Source organism: Nelumbo nucifera, chromosome 8, assembly GCF_055504915.1.
Source record: "Nelumbo nucifera cultivar China Antique chromosome 8, China Antique-T2T, whole genome shotgun sequence".
In the NCBI taxonomy this organism is placed as follows: Eukaryota; Viridiplantae; Streptophyta; class Magnoliopsida; order Proteales; family Nelumbonaceae; genus Nelumbo; species Nelumbo nucifera.
Window position 1 is genome coordinate 55,369,470 of NC_142656.1, and position 27,038 is coordinate 55,396,507.

General features: G+C 44.6%; 2 protein-coding genes across 5 annotated transcripts in view; one reads left to right on the forward strand and one right to left on the reverse strand.

The window, feature by feature from the left end:
- RPN13 (regulatory particle non-ATPase 13) overlaps positions 1-14,101 on the forward strand; it is a 36,485-nt gene extending 22,384 nt beyond the window's left edge. For all 3 annotated transcript variants that reach the window (XM_088892964.1, XM_010265088.3, XM_088892965.1), the window contains 6 exons: positions 11,950-12,065; positions 12,153-12,176; positions 12,681-12,775; positions 12,873-12,950; positions 13,051-13,105; positions 13,641-14,101. In XM_088892964.1, coding sequence (XP_088749090.1) covers positions 11,950-12,065; positions 12,153-12,176; positions 12,681-12,775; positions 12,873-12,950; positions 13,051-13,105; positions 13,641-13,786 — 514 coding nt within the window. In that variant the 3' untranslated portion in view covers positions 13,787-14,101. The remainder of the gene's footprint in view (positions 1-11,949; positions 12,066-12,152; positions 12,177-12,680; positions 12,776-12,872; positions 12,951-13,050; positions 13,106-13,640) is intronic.
- Positions 14,102-16,843: 2,742 nt separating this feature from the next.
- On the reverse strand, positions 16,844-18,331 carry LOC104601653 (E3 ubiquitin-protein ligase RSL1-like). 2 transcript variants are annotated; one of them, XM_088893606.1, is made up of 3 exons: positions 17,534-18,331; positions 17,143-17,260; positions 16,844-16,989 (listed from the first exon to the last, which is right to left on the reverse strand). In XM_088893606.1, the coding sequence occupies exons 1-2, from the start codon at positions 18,169-18,171 to the stop codon at positions 17,188-17,190; spliced, it is 711 nt and encodes a 236-aa protein (XP_088749732.1). In that variant the 5' UTR covers positions 18,172-18,331; the 3' UTR covers positions 16,844-16,989; positions 17,143-17,187. The 2 variants fall into 2 exon arrangements, with proteins under 2 accessions (XP_088749732.1, XP_010263392.1); XM_010265090.3 differs by having other exon boundaries at positions 16,844-17,260.
- Positions 18,332-27,038: the final 8,707 nt, after the last annotated feature.

A 27,038-nucleotide genomic window follows, 5' to 3' on the forward strand; every position in this document is an offset into this window, starting at 1 on the left:
AGGCATGGAAACCATGAAACAAGCAAGGCTGAAGACTTTAAGCGAAAAAACCTATACCCAAGGCCTCAGATTGTGCAAGACACAAACGAAAGGGCAAATCAGGAGAGAACCTGAAGCAGAGCTAGAACATACCAATCAGGGGTGAAACAAGGGTACAGAGAAGAGATCACTAGGTTGACCAAGGGACATAAGGACTCTCCCACCAACCTAGGGAGATAGATATTGACCAACCTCGGGAACTAGAAAGGGAGGCCGGGAATAGTCCTAATCCACTTTCCCTCTCACACCTAGGTAACCAAGTGAATTCGGATTTAGCTACTAATGCTTTTTCTGTGTCCTTTGTTCCAGATTCTGCTTCCGTTCCATGTCTTGAAGCCCATGTATGTGCATCCGATCAAGAGGGTGGGGTTTCTGAGGTTTTGGAAATGGTTGTGAAGAACAACGAAGAGGAGTGGGACGGGAGATATACAAATGAGAAGGTGTGGGAAATAAGTGAGAGTATTTAAAGAGGTGGAAGGAAAGGTAATATGGAGAAGGGGTGGAGAGGAGATAAGAGGGGAGGGTTCACTGGAGGGAAGGGAAGAAAAGGAGGGCAGGGAGGAAATGTGATGAGGAAGGATGGAGAGGAAAGAGGAGGGGAGGGTGCAGAGGGGAGGAAGGAAGGAGAGGAGGATAGGGCTGGAAAGGAATGTGGAGGAAGGTCAGTGGGGGGAGGAACCTAACCGAGAGGAGTTAATAGTGGACTTTGTGGGGAAGTTGGGATGCAGACTAGAAGGAAAGTTGAGTGAAGTTGAAAAGAGATGTGGAAGGTGATAAGAAGTTTGGGGCAAAAGCGGATAGAAGGAAAGGGGGAAAGTAGTGGGTAGGTGTAGGAGGGAATTAAGGAAAGAGTGAGAATGAAGATACTAAGCTGGAATGTGAGGGGAATAGGAATTATGAGGAAAAGAGCAACAATAAAAGAGGTAATAAAGAGGTATAATCCAGACATCGTAATGTTATAGGAGTCCAAGAGGATGGAGTTTAATGATAGATGAGCAAGGAGTGTATGGAAAGCAAGGGGGATTAGCTGGGTGGTAGCTCCCTCTTGGGGTGCTTCAGGGGGGATAGTGACTATGTGGAAGAGGGATGTGGTAGAAGGATTGGAGTAATTGATTGGACAATTCTTAGTTTCCATGAAGTTCAAACAACAAGAGGATGGATATGTGTGGGTGCTCACAAATGTTTATGGGCCAAATGATTATAGAGAGAGAAAAGAATTGTGAGAGGAATTGGCTGATGTAAGAGGACTATGGGATGGGCCTTGGTGTGTGGGTGGAAACTTTAATGTGATCAGATACTTAGAGGAAACAAATAAGTCCAATCAGAGGGTGACAACTAGCATGAGGAAGTTTAATAGGTTTGTGGATGCCTTTGAGCTTAAGGAGATACTTCTATCCCAGAAGACATTTACCTGGTCAAATCTCTAATCTAGACCCATATGTTCAGGGTTGGATAGGTTCTTGTTTTCTACAGATTGGGAAGAACATTGGGGGGACTTGGCATCTAGAGCCCTACCTAGGGTGACATTGGATCATTGGCCCATAGTGATTTGCAAAGAAGAGAGGAGTGGACTTGCCCCCTTTAGATTTGAAAATATGTGGTTACTCCATCCTGGGTTTACAAATAGAGTAGAGGGAGTAGTGGAATGAGTGTAACCCAGTGGTGGAATGGGAGGGGATGAGATTTCATAAGAAGCTAGAATTCTTGAAAGCCAAGATCAAGGAGTGGAATATCTTGGAGCATGGGAGGTCAGAAGAAAGGAAGAGAACTCTGATGGACCAACTAGAAAGCCTTGATTCTAAAGAAGAAACGAGAGAATTTGGAGAGGGGGACAATGGATTAAGAAGTGGCTTGAGAAGACAATTAGAGGACTACCTACATAAGGAGGAAGTAAGCTGGAGGCAGAAATCTAGGTGTAAATGGTTACAAGAGGGGGGCATAAACACTAGGTACTTTCACTCTTTGGCAGATGGTTGGAGAAGGAGAAACTTCATTTCCCAACTAGTTGTGGATGGAATTGAGTTAATTCAACAAATGGAGATAGTTGGGGCATGTGTAGAACATTTTAAATCCATTCTAAGAAGGCCTGTAAATGGAAGGATTGGATTGGCCAGATGTAGGGGAGGACAACAGGAGAAGTTTGGAGAAGAGGTTTGACTTGGAAGATATTAAGGAAACTATATTTTCTATGGATAGAACAAAAACTTTAGGGCCGGATGGGTTTACAATGGCTTTCTATCAGGATTGTTGGGATATTCTGAAAGAGGACCTTCTACGGGATTTTGAGGAGTTTCACAGGAGAGAAACTGTTAATCTAGGGGTGAACTCCACTTTCACTTCTTTGATCCCCCAAAAGGAAGAAGCCTCACATCCAAGGGATTTCGGACCAATTAGTCTGGTAAATAGCCTATACAAGATTATTGCAAAGGTGTTATCTTTGAGATTGAAGAAGGTATTGCTAGACATAATTGAACAAAATCAGGGTGCTTTTGTGAGTGGAAGGCAGATTACTGATCAAGTCCTCATTGCTAATGAGAGTGTGGAGAATTTCAAGAAGGATAAAAAGAAGGGGGTGGTTTGTAAGCTGGATATGGAGAAGACATATGACAGTGGATTGGGAATTTTTGAGGAAAATCATGACAAAATTGGGATTTGGGGCTAGATGGCTTAAATGGATCATAGGGTGTGTGAGGAACTGTCATTACTTAGTGCTAGTGAATGGGACAATGGTAGATTTCTTCCTAGCCATTAGGGGTATAAGACAAGGTGACCCCCTATCCCCTTTTCTGTTCTTACTTATTGCTGATGGGCTGGGGAGATTGATTCATAGAGCGGACTCTAGGGGCCTCATTAGAGGATGGAGGGTTGGTAGGGAGGACATCCCACTTACTCACAGTTTGCTGATGATATGATCATGTTTGTGAAGGAGGTGGTGTGAGGTTCATTAGGAATTTGAAATTAGTGATTCAACTTTTTGAGCAAATGTCAAACTTGAAAGTGAATTTCGGGAAAAATTGTGTACTTCACCGATGCCCTATGTGTACGTTTTGGACCCATTGGGTTTGAAAACTACGATGAACAATTGGCAAAATGGAGACAAACTGGGACACTGAGGGAATACCAGGTGGAGTTTGAGTGTTTATCGTCAGGGGTACAGGGGTGGCAGAAAATGCTCCGTTGGGCAGTTTTATCGGCGGGTTGAGGGAGGATATCCGAGTGGATGTGAAATCCATGCAACCTCTGACGGTCATGGCTGTTGTCGGCCAAGCCCACTAAAGCTGAGAACCAGGGCTTTAGGCCCAACATTCCCTTCAAAAGTTTGACATGGGCCGAGATGCAGGCCCGTAAGGAGGAGGGCTTATGTTATAACTGTGATGAGTGGTTCGGCCCAAGTCACAAATGCAAGGCCCAACAAGCCATCTTGTTGCAAACAGATGGGCCAGAAGAAGGAGAACTGGCAGCTGAAGGCCTCGAAGAAGATAGCCCAACCAGCCTTGATATGATATTTGGGCTTGGCCCACTTGAGATTTCTCTCTAGGCCCTCACAGGCCTTGCGTCCCCCAAACCATGCGCGTCATGGGTAGATTGATGGGCCGGGAGGTAGCAATTTTTGTGGACAGTGGGAGCACCATGAATTTTATTTTTGATGACTTGGCCATTCAGATGGGGGTGACCATTAAACCCACCTCTAAATTCAATATCCAAGTGGCCAACGACAGTCAAATACCATGTAAAGACATGGAGCTAACCATCTAAGGAGAAATCTTCCGCGTTGATCTGTACACATTGGCATTCAGTGGGGCTGACATTGTTCTAGGGGTACAATGGTTGCAACAATTAGGGCGGGTGATTTGTGATTGGTCTAAACTACCATGGAGTTTCAAAGGGGAGACCGCACCATAACTCTGAGCGGCTCTAGGCTGCTAGTTCCACAACCAACTACCCTCAGCTCAATCATCAAAACCAGTTGGGACCAATGCCGACCCACCTTGATGTTCATAGGGTCCTGCATGCCTGGCCCACATCTGAAGCCCACAAACAGTGAAGGAAAAATGGGCAGTCTAGACCCACAGTTGCAAGCAGTTTTGGCCGAGTACCCCGATGTCTTTGAAGAACCACAAGGGCTCCCTCTAGAGAGAATTCACAACCACTGGATTCCCATCCTACCAGGGACGGCACTGGCCAATGTAAGGCCTTACCGGTACCCCTACTACCAGCGCCAGGAGATTGAGAACTTGGTCCAAGACCTCCTGCAAAAGGGGTTCATACAACCCAGCAGCAGCCCCTACTCGTCCCCAGTTCTACTAGTAAAGAAGAAGGACAGGTTCTGGCGTTTTGTGTGGATTACCGGGCATTGAACTGCATCACAGTTAAGGACCGGTTTCCAATTCCCTTGATCGATGAGTTGCTAGATGAGCTGCAAAGAGCTCGGGATTTCTCAAAGTTGGACCTCCAATCCGAGTATCATCAAATCCAGGTTCACACTGACGATGTGCATAAGACAACTTTCAGGACTCACAATGGCCACTACGAGTTCTTAGTCATGCCATTTGGTCTCTCCAACGCACTGTCAACTTTCCAATCACTTATGAATGACATATTCAGACCCTACCTCCGTAAGTTCATTTTAGTATTTTTCGATGACATTCTTATCTATAGCTCTGATTTGGAGTAGAATCTTTTACACTTGAAGCTAACACTGGATGTACTAAGGCGGAATCAGCTCTCGGCCAAGACCTCCAAATGTGTTTTTGGGCAGGGACGAGTACATTATCTTGGTCATGTGGTGGAGGGAGGGGAAGTGAAGGCCGACCCTGAGAAGGTGGCTAGCATATGGCAGTGGGCCAGGTCCATTTCAGTAAGACAGCTGCGGGCCTTCCTAAGCCTGACCGGGTATTACAAGCGCTTTGTTAAAGATTATTGGCTGATAGCAGCTCTGCTAACTCAACTTCTCTGGAAGAACGTCTTCTACTGGACTGAAGAGACCCAACAAGCTTTCTGCCTCTTGAAGATGGCAGTCTCCACTCCACCTACATTAGTACTACCACTTTTGAGCAGCCCTTCGTGGTAGAATGCGATGCTTTGGGAATTGGCACCAGAGCTGATTTGATGTAAGGAGGTAAACCCATAGCTTATTTCAGCAAGCTTCTCTCCCCTCGAGCCAAGGCTGGATCCACCTATGCTAAGGAGTTAATGGCTGTGGTGTTATCAGTCCTTAAATGGTGTCACTACCTTCTGGGGTGTCGCTTTATCATCAGAACTGATTAACAGAGCCTCAAATACCTTTTGGAACAGCATCTCCTTACGGAAGAACAACAAAAGTGGGTGTTGAAATTGTTGGGGTTTGACTATCTGATAGAATACAAAACTGGGGCTGCTAATCGGGTGGCGGAGTCCAGACCCGTATACCAGCTGATGGAACAACTCAAACATGAGATACTGAGTAATGAGGAGCTGGCGACTATCAAAAGGAGATGGGCCGAGGACTCAACCAAGACCTCAGGCTATATAGTGAGGGACTCCCTCTTGTTTTATAAGGGAAGACTGGTTTTACGTTCATCATCACCTCACATAGTGGAGCTCCTACGGTTATTCTACTCCTCCGTAGGCGGTGGTCACTCCGGGTGCTATGGACTTATCAACGCATTGTGGCACACTACCATTGGAAGGGCAATAGGAAGTATGTATAGGATTTTGTGGCCGGCTGCCCAACCTGTCAACAACAGAAGTACGATACCCAGCAGCCAGCTGATTTCCTTCAGCCTCTTGAGATGCTAAATCAGGTTTGGGATGACATCACCATGGATTTCATCACCGGTTTGCCACCCTCTCAAGGCAAGACAGTGATCATGGTGGTAGTCGATTTGCTTAGCAAGTACGCTCACTTCTCGGCCTTATCACACCCATTCACAGCAACACAAGTAGCTGATTTGTTCGTTAGGGACATCACCAAGTTACATGGAACACCAGCTTCCATTGTCTCTGACCGGGATCCTCTATTTATGGGAAGATTTTGGCTGGAGTATTTTAAAATCCAGAGGACACACCTAGCCCATTCCACAAGCTACCACCCCTAGTCTGATGGACAGACAAAGGTTGTCAATAGGTGCATTGAGACATATTTGAGGTGCTTTGCTGGGCGGAGGCCAAAGCAGTGGTTGAAATGGTTATCTTGGGTGGAACTATTGTATAACTCCACCTTCCATGTGACTATTGACACCTTTCAAGGCTTTGTATGGAAGAGATCCTCCGGCCATTCTACCCTATGAGACGGGCTCCACTACGGTAGCTGTAGTAGATAAATACCTCACCAGTTGGGACTTAATGTTACAAGAGCTTAAGGGCAATTTACAACGAGCTCAACAGATAATGAAAGCTACTTACGATCGCGAGCATCATCCTTTGGAATTTCAGCCTGGAGACATGGTCTACTTGAAGCTCCAGCCAGACCCTAGTAGCCAAGTAAGCATGGCAGAACATAGCTCCCAAATTTTATGGATCCTTAAAAATCTTGGACAAAATTGGGTTAGTCGCCTACAAGCTGGAGCTCCCACCATCGTCCAAACTCCACCCCGTCTTTCATGTATCCCTACTCAAGAAACAAGTGGGTCAAGGGGACAAATCTCAAGCAACCCTCCCAGCCTTCACTGAGGGGAGTCATGGTCATAGAGTCCCGCAAGCTGATAGATTTCCATTGGGTTCGTAAAGGGAGATGCTTCATCGAAGAGGCTTTAGTCATATGGAGCAGCCTGCCTGAAGAGGAAGCCACTTGGGAAGATTACTGCCGACTGAAGCATGATACCCATACAGTCTTACCCGAATACCTATGTGAGAGGGCCACGTCAACTTGTTAGTTACAACTGAATTAGCCCCCCTCCCGGTGATGTAAAGGGGTATAAATAATTGAAATAGAGTAAAGTGGATAACCTTTTGAACTTCAAACTTTTCTTATCCTCTTTCTTTTTGTAGGAGGACTGAGCTCCCTCAAAGAAGCACCTGTGGTAGGCAGAAACCTACGAACCGGCTTGCCGCATGCAAAAGGGCACCTCAGGAAGATGACTAGACGCAATAGTTTGTCTAGCTTGGGCATGGATTAGCCATCCAAAGAGGGATAACTCGGGCATGAGCTTGCCACCCAAAGAGGGCTAACTTGGCCATGGGTTTGCCACCTAAAGAGGGCTAACGTGGGCATGATTCACATGAATTTGCCATCCAAAGAGGGCTAATTCGGATATTTGGTTGCCACCCAAAGAAGGCTAACTCGGGCTTGAGTGCATAACTCAAGTGCAGATTCATCACCCAAGGCAAGGCATGGAGAGAGATCTAGATGCGAGTGAGAAATGTTGGAAGACAGGATGGTCAAGCAAGGGCGATGTGATAGCCACGCTGCTGTCGTGTTCCCCTCGAGGCGACCTAGCTGTTAGGGGGCTAATGTTGTGATTAAGACTCTATCGATCATTCAAAGGCCCAAATGGCCACATGTGGCACGCGATGAGGAGCTTGAATAAACTTGATGTGACGAAAGTATGGGGCATTAATAATGAAGGATAAGTAGGGAAGATTTGACTTGATGGTTGAGTCAGGTTGGCAAGATCGAGGGGTAAACCAGCATACAAATTCACTCAGACAAGGCATCTTGATGTGTGATGGACCGGGTAAGGTTTGGCAGGTTGGGGAGGCCTTGTGGTTGTGCCACATAAGGTGCTGCATTGGCTTACAATTAATGATTTAACAAGGGTTGGCACACATTTATGAATGATAATTAACGTGGCATGGCTGTGCTAGGATGGGAACTATTAGTGGCTAAACCTAGGAAGCATGTAAGATGAAGGGTGATGATTTTGAGAAAACTAGGCATTAAAGGTGCTCCAAGTGGGGGGAAACTAGGAATGATGAGCTTTGAAGACCTCTGCTCCTCTCTCATATGCAATGAGAGAAGGTGGGGGGGGGGGTCATGGCTATAAATACCTTGGCAGATGCAATTAAAGGCAGAAGAAAGAATAATAATCTTTGTTGCTCCAATCTTGAGAAAAGCAGACCTCTCCTGAATCGAAGTTAGGCCTAACCTAGCTCTTGTGCAAGAGAGAGCATTCGATGCAGCCACTGCTGTAGAAGGACCAGTTTGGGTCGGTGACTCATGTTTTGGTTCCCAACCGACCTCTCATATCCTGGCACGTGTATTGACCAGGATTGAACCTTGACACCCTTTCAACAGAGATGAGGCTTATGGGCTTTTAAACAATCACGCAACTAACATGGGAGGGGTGTTGACCGACGGTTCTTCTGGTCCGTTATTGTTCTCTTCGTTTAGTTTTTGGCAGGAGGAATTGGAGATGTTTGTTAACAGGCACTTGTTAGATAATTCTTAGGAAGTTGAGCTGTTGAGGAAATTAGAATCGAGAAGTCAATAGAGGAGTTTGTGGGTGAACTACTAGATTCTCTTCTTGGCAGTGGGCTGCAACAGGTTAATGGAGAAATCACAATTGATTCTGTTTTAGTCATTGTAGACAGAGGGGGAGATACTACAAAGAGGTTGGAAGAAAAGGAAAAGGAAAAAGGTGGAAAGGATCTTTAGGAAGTATGAAAATGAATAGGAGAATAAATCTGGAAAGCAGGAAAAGGATGGATTGGATAAAGGAGTGGATGGAAGGCCTGAAATGGAAGAGGTTGGGGATAAAGGAACAAGGGTATGCCAAACAAAAAGATCTTATAGAACGAAGCCTCTTGATGAGGGTTTGGAAGCTGAAGATGAAAAGGAGGAACATGCAATTATGTTGGATGAGACACATGAGATTGAGAAGAAAGCTGATATGAAAATTGTCATTAACATAGAGGTGGAGGTGAGCAAAACACTAGGGTTATTTTTCTTGTGGGCTGAGGGATTTGCAAGGAAGGCCTTTAAGGAAGTGGAAGGAAATTCTGGCAGTTTGTTGGGGGTTCATGAGAAGGAGCTTGAATCCTGTGGAAAAATCTTCAACCATTAAAGCATCGAAGGGCGTGGTTTTGACAGTATAGCAAGTTTTTGAGAAGAATGTGGTTCTAGAATTTGAAAGGATTAATGATAATCATGGGGAGAAGAAAAAATTTGAGGTAATTCCCAACACAATCAAAAGATTTAGACACCAAAAAATAATAATAGTCGAATTATGCCAGTCTTGAAGGTTTCTGCTAGGTTAAGGGGAGGCTTGTTTTAGGTTGGAGATGACAGGAGGGTGAAGAAGACAAATAGAGTCATGGAGAATAAAAAAAAGGTGGTTAGTTTTTCAAATGGTAGACTAAAGTGAATGGATTTTGTTTTCTGTACATTGGAAGGGGAAGTGAATGGGTTTTGTTTTATGTATTAAAAGGACTGTCTAAATTTGTTCCAAGTTGAGCTTTGCTTGTGGCTTGCTGTGAAAGTCTTGTTGGGTCTGGTTTGTAGTAGGTTCTTTTGTTAGTTTTTTGGGTGGTTTGGTTGTTTATTGGTGTTGGGTGATGCCTTATCACCTTTTTGTAATAATTTTTCTTTAGTTTAAGAAATTTTCTTCTTTATTTATCTTCAAAAAAATCAGTAAAGGTTTTAATTAGTTTGGATGGGGTTGAAAGATGATTTAGGGACTAAAGGTAGAGATTGGGTAGGTCAGGAAGGATTTCGGGGTTTAACTGCTAGAGAATTTGCATATTTGTTCCCAAACCGCTGGAGACTTAATTAACGCGGGAAGTAACTATAGAATACCTGGAAACTCACAAAAGCATTTATTTTTCTGAATTGTTCATTCAATTCATTTTAAATAAGTCGTATCTTGCTCAGACCAATAAATAGAGCTGAGGTTATAGTTGAAGCTGCCAGTAGAAAACCGAAATAACTAGTTAGAGTAGGCAGTAGCCAGGTCAAGGGTTTTGGTTTTCTAATTTAATGATAAAGTGGTGATTGGTGAAGGTCCAGCTGTATCACTCATCCTTCCAATGATAATTTTTATTCTTCATCCACTGGTAAGTTCGAATGTCACAAAGAGCGTCATCATCATCATCGATCTGGAAACCATTAATCCTGTTCCACCATGTTATATTATCGACCTGGAAACCATATCTCATTACTTCAGTCCATGTCCTTTTTGGCCCATCACAGATGACTTCTTTTCACTATTGCTTTAGATGGTCTTCTCTGCACGTGTCCTATAACCATACTGGTCTATTTTCCCTCGTTCATTTTATTCCCTATTGATGCTACTCCTCAATTTCTTCAAATAAGTTTATTTCTTCAAATGTAGATGGTCTTCATTTAGTCTACGTTTTAATTTTCCCTATTGGTGCTATTCCTATGTAGTTTTTCTACTCCTATGTTTCATCAAATATTCACATTTTTTGCCACACTCAATTTTTTGGACATGATGTTTCTTGCGTGTCCAAGACTGTGCTCAATATCCCGAAGGACATGGCAACCTTAATTCATAAAGGATGGAAGCTTACCTTGAGTGGTATCTCCCTCCGCCATTATGACTTGTGTAAACCAAACCACAAAAGGAAAAAAGACTGGATATTCTGATGGTTTCTGAAGGCTGCTTTTGTCTGTGAATTACTCAGATGACCAAGGCTGCATTTATCAAAATTCAATGAGAGTACTATATCTAGCCTCATAGATGTCATCCATGCAAAACATCATCTTCTCTTCTTGATGTAATGAGCAACCCTCATAGTAGCGTATCTGGATTTTTTTTTATTTTTTATAGATGTTAACGTCTTTGTGCTGGCAATTGCCTGTCTAAAATTCATGCTTGAGTGGGCCATCAATCAGACAATTACCTATGTGGGCCAGGGATTTGGCCATAAAAATTTGCTTAGATTGTCCCGAGTCTGTTATGTCGATTGACTTGTCAGAGATGAGGAAAGGCTGCAGTGATCTTTATGGGGCAAAAGATGGTGCTGTGAATTCCGAGGAATTTGATGATTCAAATCAAGGTATTGAGATGTTGGACCCCATAATTGTTTGAAAATTGGGAGTGGGTTTATGGAGGAAAAAGGTGCAGCATAATTGAAGGAAGTAGAGAAGTTGATAAACCTTTGGTAAAGTTGAAAAAAAAAACACAGAGGTTCAAATAATGGTCACATAGTTCATGTTACTGAAGTTTTTAATCAGATGAAAGATGGTCTTTTAGGAGCTGGTCCTTGTAGCAAGTTCAAGAGGATCTAAATGAGAGGGGGTGAAGGCCAAAAATAAAAATCAAAGCTCTATTAGGAGTAATTCTTTGGATATGTTGAAGAGAGAAAGGTGAGGAAGATGAAGATGGGACTAAATTCTGATGTTCAAAAGGATGATGTCAATTTGAGAGAGGAAAAGTTGCCAGGGGCTGAATGTGAAGACAAGGAAGAGGAAAATGAGGAGATGACAATGTCAATTTGGGGTTATTTTTTCTGGGAGGGGAAGAATTTACAAGAAATACTTTTTTTGCTGGGAGGGGAAGAATTTGCAAGAAATACTTTTTTTGGATCTGGGAAAAATGTATGGTTTGAATGTGAATGGTTCTGATGCAGAGGTTTGATTTGTAGATGATGGTTGTATGGGTTGTGATTGGGGCTGGTAGTGTAGGGGGAGAATTTTGGGTCTCTTGTGATGGTTTTGGATCCTGGCAGAAGGTTCTGTTTGTTAAATGTCTGGGAGGGGGAAACACCTTTCTTAGTAATCTCTTTTTATTTCTTAATAAACTTTCTTTTTTATTTATTTCCAAAAATTATGCAACCTACCCTAGAATTCCAAGATGCCCGGGCAAGAAATTGGCAATATTGGAAGAATTTTGTAGTCTTTTAGTTTTTCTTAATGTAGGGCGAGTAGTTCTTTTTAATTCTGATTGATTTGTATACGACTTTTTTCTTTTTCAAGGAAAAATAAAGTATATTGCATTGTACTTATGGTTCTTATCATTGTACTTGCAGAGATGGAAACCTGGTCGGTCCAAACTTGGGCACAGAAGTAACTAGTGATGTCTCTTCATCTGGACCAGTACAGTTGGCAGATCTGCAGAGAATATTAAGTAGCATTGGACCTGCAGGTATCATGTTTGCTGAAGGACTACTCTTGTGCCCAGCCTTGCAATGTTTTGATGACTGATAGTGCTTTTATCTGCTTGGTTATGTAGGTGCTGTTGGAGATGAGGATGCAGGTGCTATTCCAATTGTCTTAAACATGAAAGAAAACCACTAAGACCATAGAGATGGTCTGCCAATAGCATGGTGATAATACATGCGGCTACTCATCTGGAATTTTGGAACTAGTAATTTACCTTATTGGTCCCTCCTAGTAATCTTGGTCTCAAGGTCTTCCTGATGAAATGATCCTAACCATCTAACAATTAAATAGCAGGTTGGGGTCTGTGTTGACCCCCAATTACCTTCCCCCCAGAATACTCTGACTATTGAGTTGTTTTGGCAGGTCAGAAGAAGAGATGTCAAGTCAGATGGTTAGGATCATTCAGTTAATGAGTTATAGGTTGGAAGATCTCTCAGCAAAGTTCCCAATAAGTAGTCGTACTTCATGTAAGCCATGTGGTTGGTAGACTGTAAATGCTGTCTATCTGATACTTAGGGTTATCTTGAGTTTCCTACAGTTATTATCTTGGAGGGGTTCTTTTCCTGTCAGATCACTGAACATCATTTTTTTTAACTAGGTTTGGGATTAGGAGATATTCTTAAACCTGAATTAATCTTGCCTTTAATTGAAACGTTGCCTTTGGAACAGCGATTAGCATCATATTTGCCTGAGGTAAATTGATAAAACAACATTTCTCTACCTGATATTCCTCTATATTCCCCCTCCCTTTGGTGGGGGTGTATTAGTTGTAACCGTGTTGAGGTTGCAGGGCCAATGGACTCCTGAAGATTTGATTGAGTTGCTACAAAGTCCCCCTTTTCGCCAACAAGTAGAAGCATTTACTTATGTGAGAAACATTAACATCCTTTATTTTGGTTATTTTTCTCCTTACTCTTTGCTATCCAAATAAAATCCAGGCCAGTTTACAAAATGCTCTTGTTTTATAGGTGCTTCGGACAGGACAGATAGACCTGTCTCAGTTTGGGATTGATCCAAGTAAATGTAAGAACGAAATCTTAGTCTACCCTTGACAATGCTTTTTCTTTTGTGCTTGTAGCTTGCTTTTCTTATATGCCTCTTGGCAGGTCCTTTGTTCTTTTTATAGTATCAGATAGGCATGCTTTTTTCTAAATGTTACAATATCACATCAGTTATTAGGATGTTAACCATTTATCAGAAACCGAGTCTTCGCCATGTATTTCGGTTGTTATTTTATAGTCAATGAAGTTTCTCTGAAATTTTAGGATCTATTTAGTTCGCAGGGATGGGGGTCTGGAATCTGAATCAGAATAGCCATTGCAATTATGGCATTCCCCCATTTGAGGGAATGACCATCCCCCCTCTCTTGGGATTGAGAATCCATTCCAACTGATTCCAATTCCTTTCTGAACCAACTGACAAGGGGAATGGACCATTCTGATTCAAATTCCAATAGATTTCGATTTCGGTTCCAACTTCAAACCAACAGGCCCATAGTTCTGTTCAACTCATATCATTAGTCCAAGTGTTTGTCGACATTCTCGTTTCCTTTGTGCAGATAAATTCACTGTTCTGTCTTTTCTCGAGGCACTGGACGACACTGTCACCAAAGCTTTAGAATCTGAGGAGGCAAAGCAAGATGAGAACAAGGAGTTAAGATCTCAAAGTTGTAGTGGGAATGATGCAATGGATGAAGGTCAATAGTGTAACTTACGTTTATTTATTCCCATTCCCCCCGTCATTCTTCACATTGGAGTTTAAATTTGGATGCTGAAGCTAAAATTGGGTTTTGCTCATTTCATGAAAAAAATGGGTAAGTGGAAAAGCATTGATGGTGTCATTTCTTGGTCAAATATTTTGTACACATTAAACTAATAAATTTTTCATTGTGGTTCTTTATTTTTGATTTATGGTTTCAGATGTTGTAATGTACTAGTATCTCATAGTTCATCATCGACTTTGGGTTTGATTAGTTGTTTATATTTTATTTATATTATATACTATTTTGTCTTTATTTTAGTTTTTCTTTCGAGTGGGGCATTGGGGAACACTGATACATGGGCTACGTCAACAAAGGGTTGTGACCTCCGCCCTCGCCACTGACCATGTGATTTTTTATTCAGAGAAGGGGCTTTAGGCTCCTGCTGCAAATCCAAACAATGTTAAGTCTGCTTTCTCACGTGGTAATGGCTCACGTTTTTATTGTCATAGTGACACTCTTTGAATTGTTATTAGGGCAAAATTCTTAATCTATTTTTATGGTTTAGTTAATTGATTAACTCTACCCTTATTGTTTTATATATTGTCTTAGATTACCCCTTAAGTTTTTTTGACAATTATTTAAAATCTCCTTGTCATTAACATTCGATAACGGAAAGATGAAAAAGATGATTTTACTCATTATTCTCCAAATTTTCAAAATTGAACAGGAGGCAGGGATTCAGGAATGTGATTTTGTTCTTAGATTATAGTGCTTCAGATTTACGAACAACTGCCGTTGGTGGATGGCTCAACTTTCAGGCTAGTAGTGCTTCAACGGTTCAGGGGGGCCGGTTTAGGACGACTCCACCCCCTGAACCGGTCAGACCCTCGATACACCCACTGTAGGGGCATATCAAAGGGGTCCCAGAATGATATATATCGGCCGATATGGGCTGATATGTCTCAATACTTTGAACCTTGGGTAGAGTTAGTCAATTAGCTAAACCATAAGGGTAGTTTAAAAAATTAGCCCTTACTATTATTGCTTTTCATGGAGTTTCATAGCTTCCTTTATGGTCTGTTTGGTTGCCGAGAAAGGATGAGATGGGATGAAAAGGAAAAAAGTTATTTTCTCAATTCTGTTACCTATGTTTGGTTGCTGAGACCAGTTATTCTATCAAAATTTCTTTTCAATGTTTAGTTGATGAGAAGATTTTGCAGGATGGTTGGATTTGTTCTAGAATTGATAAATCCATGCGTGTCATGAGCCATCTAACTATGGCTCATTTTGGTTCAATTTGATCAAGAAGAGGGATCTCGAGTTTGTGATAAAAGGTTTAGAGTCGAGAGCAAAAGAATCCAAAGAGCTCTGGATAAGCAGCTTTGAATAATAATAATAATAATATCCCCTTGGTGGAAGGATGTTATCCCTCATTGGCTTGCTATCAAATTTATTTTGATAAATTTTGTTTGACATCCATTTCTTATGTTGGAAACTTAGGTTATTATTTTATTTGATATTTTTAGATATATAAATTTATTATGTAATTTAAGACATTAGTCAAGTTTCATTTCTAAACAATAACTCACTTTATAGATCTTACATATTTGAAATGAGTTTTTTATTTTTAGGGAGCGACTACCATTAAACTTTTAAGAGTGGAGGCAAATACCATTTGAAAATTATACTTTTTTTTCGAGTGGGTAGACATGTTTGAACTTTGAAGTAGTGTTTTAAAAGGCATGGGAGATGTACGCTTGGAGGTTGAGGTGAACCTCCAGGTGAGGTTCTCCCAAAACGGCTTGAGGCGTATGTTAGAGGCGTTGACACCTATGAGCAAGGCTTTCGAGCTACCGTTGACTCGGACGATCGGACCGTTTGGCCCAAGAACTGTCCAGGCAACCAGTTCCGTTTTACCTAAAACCCGATTTTGGTAAAAAATTGTTGACCCATTCAATGGGGTTTGATCGTTTTTTATTTTTATTTATTTATTTTTTAATTTGTTTGTCAAAATGAGTCATCCGTTTGAACCAAACGGTTAGACCGTCGACTCGAAAATCGGTGGCCAAAACGGTTCCATTTTCGAGTTGTTTTTTAAAGCGTTGCCTCTGAGAAGAAAGGAAAAGAAAGGGAAGGGAAAGAAAAAGAAAGAATAAAAAAAGAGAAAAGGAAAGAGAAGGGAAGAAAAGATAAGGGGAAAGAAAGTGGTTTTCCCCCTGCCCCTTCGGTTGTGGGGCTTTGCCCCCCCTACCCCACAAACTCGCTTTGCTCTCTCACCTCCGCTTCCCCCCTTCCTCTTCATCCTCATCCCCTTCCTCCTCCTAACCCCCCTCCTCTTAAGGAGGCTTACGCCTCTTGCGTTCTGAAGTATGCCCCACGCTTCTAAGTAGTGGAATGCCTCGCGTCACGCCTATGCATTTTAAAACATTGGTTTGAAGGAAGAAGCTTTTGTTTGAAAGTGGGAATAACCACTTTTAAGATGTTCTTTCTTGAGAAAATGAGGGCGGGCTTTCCTTGAGCTTAAAGACGACCAACTTCACCTTCTATTTCAAGAAATGGCAGGGAAATAGCTTTGCTTCGGCTGCCCAAGTCCAATCTCTATATTTAATATAAACATGAATTAGTTCAATCATTGAATTAAACTAGCCTGTATAGTGGCACGCACACGCATACATTGGTGTGTTCAGTTGATAATTGTCTCCATGTTTAGTCTGGTTCACGGGTACACCAAAATGAAAATGATCATTTGATATGCTTCTGTTGGTTCTTAAACCAGCAAAATTGGAAGTTATGTGCTTTCATGCTTTGAAAGAAAACCCCTCAGAGGAAGGATGTTAGCCCTTGCTGTCAGATGAGTGACAATAGGAGGCAACTGAACTAGCTCTAAAGTATGGTAGACAGTCATGGGTTGTAAGCAATAAGGAGACTGTTGTTGGGGTATGTCATTGTCTGTTTGATATAGTTGATTGATAGGACAAAAACAGTAGAAAGTTAATATTCAGACACATTAGTTTACGGGGAAAATCTATGCTGCCGGAGAGAAATGATACTGGAAGATCTTTGACCAATCAAACCCCCCATGAAGTTTGATAAATGCCACTTGATTGGTTACAAATTTTTCTGCTATCATAGTCGAACCCTACCTTCTTTACTTTTTAGAAGGTTTCTCTTATCTCGAAACAGAAACTTCTTTCACCAACTAGAGCTTCAAATACAAATATAGAGTTGTTAACTTTACAAAACTGATACACAGACAGTAAATTTTAAGCACTATGTAGAACCACTAGGAACATTGTTTAAACAACATAACTACTAGGAATATGCAATTTGGAGGAGCCAACATGAGAGATGTGCAGACCTTCAATTGCTTTATATTGCCTTTGTGATCTGTTCTTCTCCATGCTTACTCCATTTGGCACCCAGCATGAGTTTCAGTCCACTTGCAACGGCACTTATAGCAGAACTCAATGTTGCATCTGAAAAAGTTCACAGTGACAACCTTCGTCAGTCGAATGCTTCAAAAATCTTAATATAATGAATGTGGGTTTACAATTAACTATATCTGGGTTAGTAAACAAATCCTGATTCATTTAATTTATTTAGTGGAAATCTAAATTGAATAAAAAACCAAAATTTCGGACTTGGTTTAACCTTTGAGAAATGGGTTCTTTGGTTTCAAATGCCATGAAAGCTGGCTGGTTCTGCAACAAAAGCTCATTTGATCGTATTATTAGCTGATAAATACTAACCTGCAAGTGATGCGTAAACAACCTTCCACTCTTTCCACAAAGATCCCACACCCTGGACACTCTCCCCACCCTTTGTTCTTGGCAAGCTCCTTCATCATGAGATCATCTTTCTCCTCATGAGACAACCTCTGAAACTCCTCACATCCATGGCCTGAATGCCACTGAAGCCCGCAAACAGAGCAAAGCGATCTCTGGCAATGTTTGCACTTGATGTCTGTTCCTTGGGCTACCTCCAGCATCTTGGCGCAATCCTTGAAAGGACAAGGAATCCATCGACGTTCAGGAGTTACAGACGGCTCGCTATGCAGATTCACCCACCGGTCAAACACTTGTTCTGGGACCAGTGAGCGACAGCAACTGGGTTCTAACACCCCCTTGCATATCAACATCGGGCATTTCACCTTGTAAACGTTGTCCTCAACTTTTGCTGCTATATGTTTACCTATGCAGTCACGACAGTAGCAGCGGTGAGAGCAGGTCTCGTTTGTGAACATCTCTCCTGCAGGCTTCTTTTCCATGCAAATCTCGCAGTCCAACTGATGGGGAGATTCACAACCCTCCATTTTTGCAATGAACAAATACTCCTCGAATTGCAGCATTTCTGCAATTTTTTCGTCTGTTTTCTCCTCTCCAACCATAATGATAGCTGCACGCTCGTCGTCAGCCACAAGGGAATAGGAAATGAATGATCTGATATCTCTCTTTTTGGAGCTGGACTCAAATATTATCTTACTTTCAAGCTCTCCCTCTATCCTTCTCAGACAGTAGACTTCTGCACCTTGAAAAGGAGGGAATCCCCCTCAACTTAATTATATAGAAAACTTAGTTCGAATTTTCCAGGAAAATTCCAAGGCCTCAACAGGAGTAGGAGGAGGAAGAATGTTAAGCTTATACACGGTGACCCTGAACCGTGTGGCCCTATGAATTAAAATGGAAAATTCTCATTTGTTTCCAATGGACTTCCAGGTTTTGTTTTAAACCAACTTGCTTCAAAATTGCTCATGAAGACCAGGTCAACTAAACTTGCTTCCACGAAATTAAGGGTAAATAACTGAAATCTAGTTGCTAAACCTCCTTGAAGTTTGATAATTGCAATTGCCTCCCCTGAACATTTTAACATAGTTGCTAACGAAGGAAGATTTGGCCCGACCTCACAAATCATGCCACGTGGCAGAAAACAAGTAGCTTGGCACTTAAAACAGCGTATCGAGGGTACAAACACCAAAGGGAAGAGACCAGCAGCCCGAACTCCCCACGAGGAGCCCAAACTCCCTACAAGGTGCCCGAACTCCCTACTTAGAGCTCGAACTCCCTACGAGGAGCCTGAACTCCCAACAAGGGGCCTGAGCTCCCTACTTAGAGCTCGAACTCCCTACAAGGGGCCCGAACTCCCTACTTAGAGCTTGAATTCCCTACGAGGAGCCCGAACTCTCCCTTTGGCCCCGAGTCACACAAAGCAGAGACCCGAACTGGCCCGTTTTATGACAGTTCAGGACCCCCCCCTTATCCGAACTCAAGACTTCGCCTCACGCACCGCTCCAGGCACTTCGCTTCCAAAGCATTGAACTAGACGAACCACACCGTACCTGACACCGAAGGAGTCCGTATCCAGGGGCGGCGCACCTGACTGACTTGGGATCTGACGCTTGACGGCCGCACTTCAAACGGCCACCTGCCACCGTCACTTGTCACCGCCACCTCCAGTTGCAGAGACGGCTCCGACAAAAAGAGCAGTGACGGTTCTGCCCCAGCACAGGCGATGACGCCCGAACTGGCAGAAGCACGGGAATGATCATTCCCGACATGACAGGAGTCTAGGAGTGAGTGCGCGAGGTAGTTCTAAAAGGCTCTCCACTTCCCCAAAGAGGAGGTAGGCAAACTTTGCGCTATCTGGTTTTATCTTGCCTTTGAAGGATTCTAACTTAAAGCTTCAAAGCCTTTACACCGGGTTCTCCCCGGAGCTTCCTCATCTCCTCCGTTTCAAGTTCCCTGCTATTCAGTTCAGAGGCAAGGTCGTTGACAGCTAAGACCGGCCGGATTGCGCATCATCAGTTGCAAATAGACCTCCTTTGTTAGAATCTTTAAAAAATATCCAAAACACCCATGCAATTTCTTTTGACCTAAGATGTTTATTTTTTCAAATTTTCTCTTCATGCCAACCACTAGCTAAAATCCTTTCAATATCTCTTCTAAAATTGATTTATTTTCTAAATTTGCAGTTCATATTAATCACTCAAATGTAAATATGAAACTTTAAATTCTCTATTTTTTATTTATAAAGTTTGCATTGTTTTTTTTTTATAGAAACCGGCCTCAATAATAATTGTATGGGTATTTTGGAAAATTTTGTCTCTTTCTAGAGGATTCTAATAAAAAGAATTTACTTACAAATGTATCAAAAAGTTCAGGAGAAATGATTGAAATTACCAAACTTCAAGAAACGTTTTAACAACAAAGGTATAATTACAAATTACTATCATATACTTTCAGGGTAGTGGCAATTATCCCCTGAACTTTCATGTTCCTACAAATACCCCCTACATTAGCAGTCTCTTAGATAACTCCGAAAAAGATTCTTATGTAATTGTTTAAACTTTTCAAACCTCAAAATCATCCATTTTTTCTAATGGTTTTTTAACGTTTTTTTTTATTTCCATTTGTTAATGGCTTAGTTTATATTAATTATATATTGTGTCTGTTGCAATTCTAAGTTTTCATATAAGTTTCTTCAGTGGGTATTTTGATAAATGAACTTCCATCACTCAACTTAACGGAGAGAGGACTTTGTCGGAATTTGAAAATTCAGTGGCCAATGAATGTTCAGTGATAAATTGAGGACCAAATCAACATACGGGACGGGAGGGAGGCCATCTATCTGGCGTGGTCAAGCCCGCGTCTCTCCCAAACGGAGACCAAATCAACATTTGCACACTTTAATACTTATTATAATCCAGTGAAGGTGCAGCAATCAGCATTTGGGTTTCTTTGTTAAACCACCTATCTAACAACTCAGAACAAACAAGAAACAAAAAAGAAGCCAAACAGAACAACCAACTACATTGTCTTTGACTCGATAACAAAACCAGACTGAAAGCATCTCGTTCGACTGTAAATCATGGCACCCATCAAAGAAAGCTTGTGAGCTGCTGTAGTATATTGGCCTCACGAGTCACCCAAGTAAACTGGATGGGATGACCTTCACAAAGGAGCAAAATACCCTTGAGAATATATATAAAAACCAAGGTTTTTAAAACCGACCCAGATAATGGCCCGACCCCTTGGCCACGCGACACGTGAAAGCAATCGAGAGTGACCTGGCAGGAGAGCCAGCTCGGCACGGCAGCGGGCCCACAACCCGAGCTCCGAGAAAAAGAGTCCCGAGCTCCCCCAAAAAAGGAACCCATGACCCGAGCTCCCCAAGGAAGAACCCAAGCTCTCCCTTAGAGGTCTTGAGCCTTACAAGGAGCGCAAAGGGCAAAAACCCGAGCTGACCCACCCCAGGGCAGTTCAGGCCACACTTCTGTCCGAACTCAAGACTTCACCTCGCACACCACTTCGGCTCCAAGTCGGCTGATTGAACAACTGTACCGGATGCCAAGGAAGCCCGTACACAGAGGCGGCACACCTGACTGATTAGGGGTCAGACACATGACAGCCGCCCTCCAACGGCCACCTGCCACCGCCATCTCAGACATGGCAGAGACGGCCCTAACAAGGAAGACAGTGGCGGTTATGACACCCAAACTGGCATCTGGTAGAGGTTATGACACCCGAACTAGCGTCTGGCAGAGATGATGACACTTGATCTGGCAGAGGTATGGTAATGAGTGTACCAGGGTGATTATAAAAGGCCCCCTTCCCCCAAAGAAGGAGGTATGTGATTTTCGTGCTTTCTGGTCTTGAAGTCCCTTATTTCCCTTGCCTTCTCTAGAGCACTAACTTGAGCTTCGGAGTGTTCCAACTGGGTTCCTCCCCGGAAATCTCTAGTTTCTTCCTTGTTTCAGAAACCTTCAATTCCGTCAGAGGCGAGGTAACCGGCAGCTAGGATCGACCGGATTGCGCATCATCATTTGGCGGCGTCTGTGGGAAGACTTCAAAAAGCCTCCCCTAACCTTTAACTCTCCCTCTCTCTCTCTCAAAAAAAAACCTTAGCTTCCATGGCTTCCTCCAGCAGCAATAGGCACAACGCTGACTTGAGGGCTGTAGGGGAGCACCCTCAGCCCGCCACTGTATGCATCGGACAGTTCACCGTCCCCCTCTCGATAGACGGAATCCCTAGCCTCAATGCACCAAGCACGGTGGCCCCTGTGAGTTTTCCCCTTCCCCTCCCTATCGAGACAACCTTTGTCGAACCGACCGCTGTCCCTCTGGCAACCAGCCAGAACCAACAACAGTTCCCCCAACTGCCTCTAAACCAACCGCAGCTCCCACCTCGGCACCCTGCTCCGAAGCCGGTCAAGCCCTCCCCTCAGGGCGGGCGCCTTCACCAAGGGGAAGCCTCCCAACTTCAGAACCCCTCCAGGAGTCAGGCCTCATCCCCGGGCAGGAGGGAAAGACTAACTACCCCCGCCTCGCATCTCGCCGGCGGATCAGGAACCTCCTTGCCGATCAAGTCAACACCTCGACACTCTAAGTTCAAGCTCCCGCTCGCAGAGAACCAATTCAGCATCCTGGCCTTCTAAGCAGCAGCGAAGACGCCGACGAAGTCGCCGAACTACCACCCGCATCCTGCCTGAGCTCCGAGGTAAAGAAGAAACAAGCTCAGACGAGGTAAAAGTTGCCCCTATTCTTTCAGTTCCTTCCCCCCTGTCATCAGAACTCCTTGCGGTTCCCTTGCCCAAAGACTTCAAACTCCCTCCCCTAGACAAGTATGATGGGTCCTTTGACCCCAATGACCACATCGATGCTTTCAAATCCCAAATGCACCTGGTGAGGGCTAGCGAGTCCTGCATGTGTGTGGCCTTTACTACCACATTCAGGGGAGTGGCCCGCACCTGGTACAGGAACCTGGCCCCTGGGTCGATAAGAAGCTGGACCCAGTTCGTGCAAGTCTTCACCGTGCACTTCGTTACTAGCAAGCGATGCCCCCGAACTGAGGAGAGCCACCTCGGAATAGTCCAGAGGGAAGGAGAGTCCATCCGGGGCTATGCCAAACGGTTCAATGACGTGTGCTTGCAGATACCGCGCCTAGACCCTGCGGTACAGCTCACGGCAGCCAAGAGGGATGTGACACACAAGGAGTTCAAGTGGCACATGGTAGTCAACCAGCCCGTGACCGTAGCTGAATTCCTCAAGCTCACGGACAAATTTATAAGAACAGAGGAGGAGATCAACCGAAGGACTGAAAGCGGGATCGAAAAAAGGAAGAGGGATGGCAAACCCTCCAACCCGGATGACAGGTACCTAAGAAATTTTGTACAACATAATAATAATAACAATAATAGTAATAAGACAGGTCGACAGGGAGAGCACAACAAAGATGCTCCCGAGTCCAGCAGTCAACCAGCCGAACTGCAGAAGCAGCCCCCGGAGGAAAGACCAGTTCGAGGAACAATCCACGTGATCGTTGGAGGATCGATCGTAGCAGGGTGCACCTCGGCCGCAGCTCGGGCATCAACCTGGGAGGCCGCCAGAGAAGAACAAAATCCCCCAAAGCGGCCTAAGACGGAAGACCCCATATTCTTCACCGAAGACAATGCGCGCGGGGTCCACTACCCCCACGACGATGCACTTGTCATAAAGGTAAAAACCAACGACTTTGAAGTCTAGCGCGTACTCGTTGACTTCGGTAGTTTGACATACATTCCTTTTAAAGCAGCCTTCAACAAACTCCAATTCCGAGAGAATGACTTAAAGCCTACGAACACCCCGCTGGTCGGCTTCAACGGAGAAGAGGTCAGACCCCTGGGAAAGGTCACGGTACCCATGGAAGTCGACACGTGGCCTAATACGGTAAGACTCAGTCACGATTTTTTGGTGGTCGCGACCCCCTCCCCCTACAATGCCATAGTAGGTCGGCCAATCACCCATGCTTTAAATGCCGTGGTGTCTACTTACTATTTAGCCATGAAGTTCCCAACGGACTTCGGCATCGGGGTAGTGCGGGGCGACCAGCTCGAGTCCCGCAAGTGCTACGTCGCCGCTCTCAAGGAAAAAGCCAAGGTAACTGGCGACCTCGAACTGGAGCGATCGGTGGAACAAAACGAGGATTGAGCTGCACCAACAGAGGAAACTGTTCCCATCCCTATCTCGGCAGAAGACCCCTCCAGATCACTTCAGGTCGGTGCGTCCCTGGAAAAACCCTTGCGATCCAAACTGGTACACTTTTACTCAGATGTTTTCGCTTGGTCCGTGGCAGAAATGCCCGGCATAGACCCTAAGCTCATAACTCACAAGCTCAATACTGACCCTGTAGTTAGATCCATTAGACACAAAAAATGCAACTTATCCCCAGAACGCTGGAGGGCGGTCGATGAGGAGGTCGAGAGGCTCCTCGCAGCGGACTTCATAAGGGAAGTTCTTACCCGAGCTGGGTAGCCAACCCCGTTCTGGTAAAAAAGGGAAATGGCAAGTGGCGCATGTGCGTCGACTACACCGACCCGAACCGAGCTTGCCCAAAAGATTGCTTCCCCCTCCCCAGGATTGACCGCCTAGTGGACACGACCTCGGGACACGAGTTGCTAAGCTTCCTGGATGCCTTCTCGGGCTACAACCAAATCAGGACGGACCCAGTCGACGAGGAAAAAACCACCTTCGTAACCGAGTTCGACCTGTACTGCTACAAGGTTATGCCCTTCGGACTGAAAAATGCTGGGGCAACCTTTCAAAGTCTAGTGAATAAGCTGTTTCAAACCTTAATTGGCACGAAGATAGAATGTTATGTAGACGACATGGTCGTCAAGACACAGTTTTCACTTCAATTGATACAAGATCTGCATTCTGTCTTTCAAATTCTGCGTCAATTTAACATGAAACTAAACCCAAATAAGTGTGTCTTCGGTGTCACCTCGGGTAAGTTCCTAGGGTATATTGTCAACCGACGCGGTATTGAGGCAAACCCGGACAAGATAAAAGCCATCCTAGATATGAGACCACCCCGAAAAGTGAAAGAGATTCAGAGGCTAAACGATAGAATAGCCACTCTGAGTCGTTTCATATCTAAATCAGCAGACCATTGCCTGCCCTTCTTCAAAGCTATAAAAGGCAAAGGGTTCAAGTGGAACCCGGAATGCCAGGTCGCATTTAACGAGCTCAAGAGATACCTCGCCAGTATTCCAATATTGACCCGGCCCGAAGAGGGCGATATTTTAGAACTGTACCTCTCGGCAAGCGACGAAGTGGTCATCGGTTCTGGAAAAGGAAGCAGATCGGGTCCAACGACCCATCTACTATGTTAGTAAAATATTGCAGGGAGCAGAAACAAGATATCCGGAGATAGAAAAGCTAGCCTACGCGCTGGTCATTGTGGCCCGCAAACTCCGTCCGTGTTTCCAAGCCCATACCATCATCGTCCTCACCGACAAACCCTTGAGGCAAGTATTACTCAGGCCCGAGGTCTCTGGTCGATTGACCAAGTGGGCCATTGAACTCAGTGAGTACGACCTCCAGTACAAGCCACGAACCGCTTTCAAAGCTCAAGCCTTGGCGGATTTTGTTGCAGAATGTAGGTTCAACTCCGAGGTCCTCAGCCTGGTTGAGCACGAGGCTCCCAGTCCGGGTGAGCTCGGTGCTCCCAGGTCGGTTGAGTTCGAGCCCTGTAAGGTCGCACCCAGTTCGGTATCTCTCTAGGTTAGGCCGACCGCGAACTGGGATGAAGAGCCATGGATCCTTCACGTAGATGGCTCCTCAAATCAGCAGGGCAGCGGAGCCGGTGTAGTTCTCCATGGTCCGAGTGGCACAAAACTGGAGTACGCGCTACGCTTTGACTTTGCGGTGTCCAACAATGAGGCAGAATACGAGGCGTTGATAGATGGGCTAGCCCTGGCGCAAGAAGTAAAGGCAAAACACATAGTTATCTGCAGCGATTCCCAACTTGTGGACAACCAAGTTACAAGGGAATACGAAGCCCGCGAGCCAACTATGATCGCTTACTTGGCAAAGGTAAAAGAGGCTCTGCTTAGATTCCAGACACACTTCATCAAGCAATTCCCGAGGTCAGAGAACACTGAGGCCAATGTCCTATCCCGGCTAGCCATCACCAATGACAACACCATGAGAACTATGTACATAGAGGACTTACCTCGGCCTAGCATTCTCTAGGGGGCAGAGGAGGTCGCTCCTGTCACCCAAGCAGAACCGAGCTGGATTGATCCGCACGCGAGCTTCTTGCTACATGGGCCCTCCCCGCAGACCGCAACACCGCCAGGAGGGTAGAGCGCCAGGCAGCCAAGTATGTCATAATAGACGGACGGCTATTCCGAAGATCCTACACGCTCCCCTACCTGCGCTACTTGCGGCCTCCTAAAGCCGAGCTCGTACTCCATGACATTCATGAAGGCCTATGTGGCAGACACCTGGGGGGCAGGGCCGTCGCTCAGAAAGCACTACGATAGGGGTACTATTGGCCAACAATGAAAGTAGACGCCGTCGGGCTAGTCAGGAATTAAGAGAAGTGCCAAAAGCACGCCAATATTCACAGCCAGCCCGCCGCCGACCTCAAGTACCTCACCAGCCCGTGGCCCTTCACACAATGGGGTATCGACCTACTCGGGCCATTCCCACCAGCAACAGGAGGAAGGAAGTTCCTAGTAGTGGCAGTAGACTACTTCACCAAGTGGGTTGAAGCTGAAACTCTCGTAACCATCACAGCTCGAAACGTCCAGAACTTCTTCTGGAAGAACATAGTGTGCCGCTTCGGGCTACCTCGGGTGCTGATCTCCGACAATGGCAAGCAGTTCGAGGACATCAAATTCCAAGAGTGGTGCCAAGACATGGGGATCCGGTAAAATTTCACGTCGTTTGCGCACCCACAAGCAAACGGTCTGGCAGAAGTCACGAACAGAGCTATCCTCCGAGGACTAAAAGCCAGGCTAGACCGAGCTAAAGGGTTATGGGCAGACGAGCTGCCTAGCGTCCTATGGGCATACTGAACTACAAAGAAGACCGCCACTGAAGAAACTCCCTTCAACCTCACCTATGGCACGGAGGCAATCATCCCAGCCGAAATCGAAATCCCCTCACTTCAGTTGGAAGCATACAACGACAATACAAATAACGACGAGCTACATACCAACCTCGACCTACTTGACGAGGTGAGGGACCTCGCATACATCAGGACCGCAGCGTACTAGCAAAGGGTAGCTCAGTACTACAACGCCAGAGTTAAGAGACGAAACTTCCGCGTCGGTGACCTGGTTCTCCGCAAGGTCATGGTACCTTTGCCCGGCGTTGACAAACTCGGACCGAACTAGGAAGGACCCTACCGAGTAAAGAGAGCACTCGGGGGAGCATACGAGCGCGAGACCCTAGAGGGTAAACAGATACCCCCAGCATGGAACATCGTCAA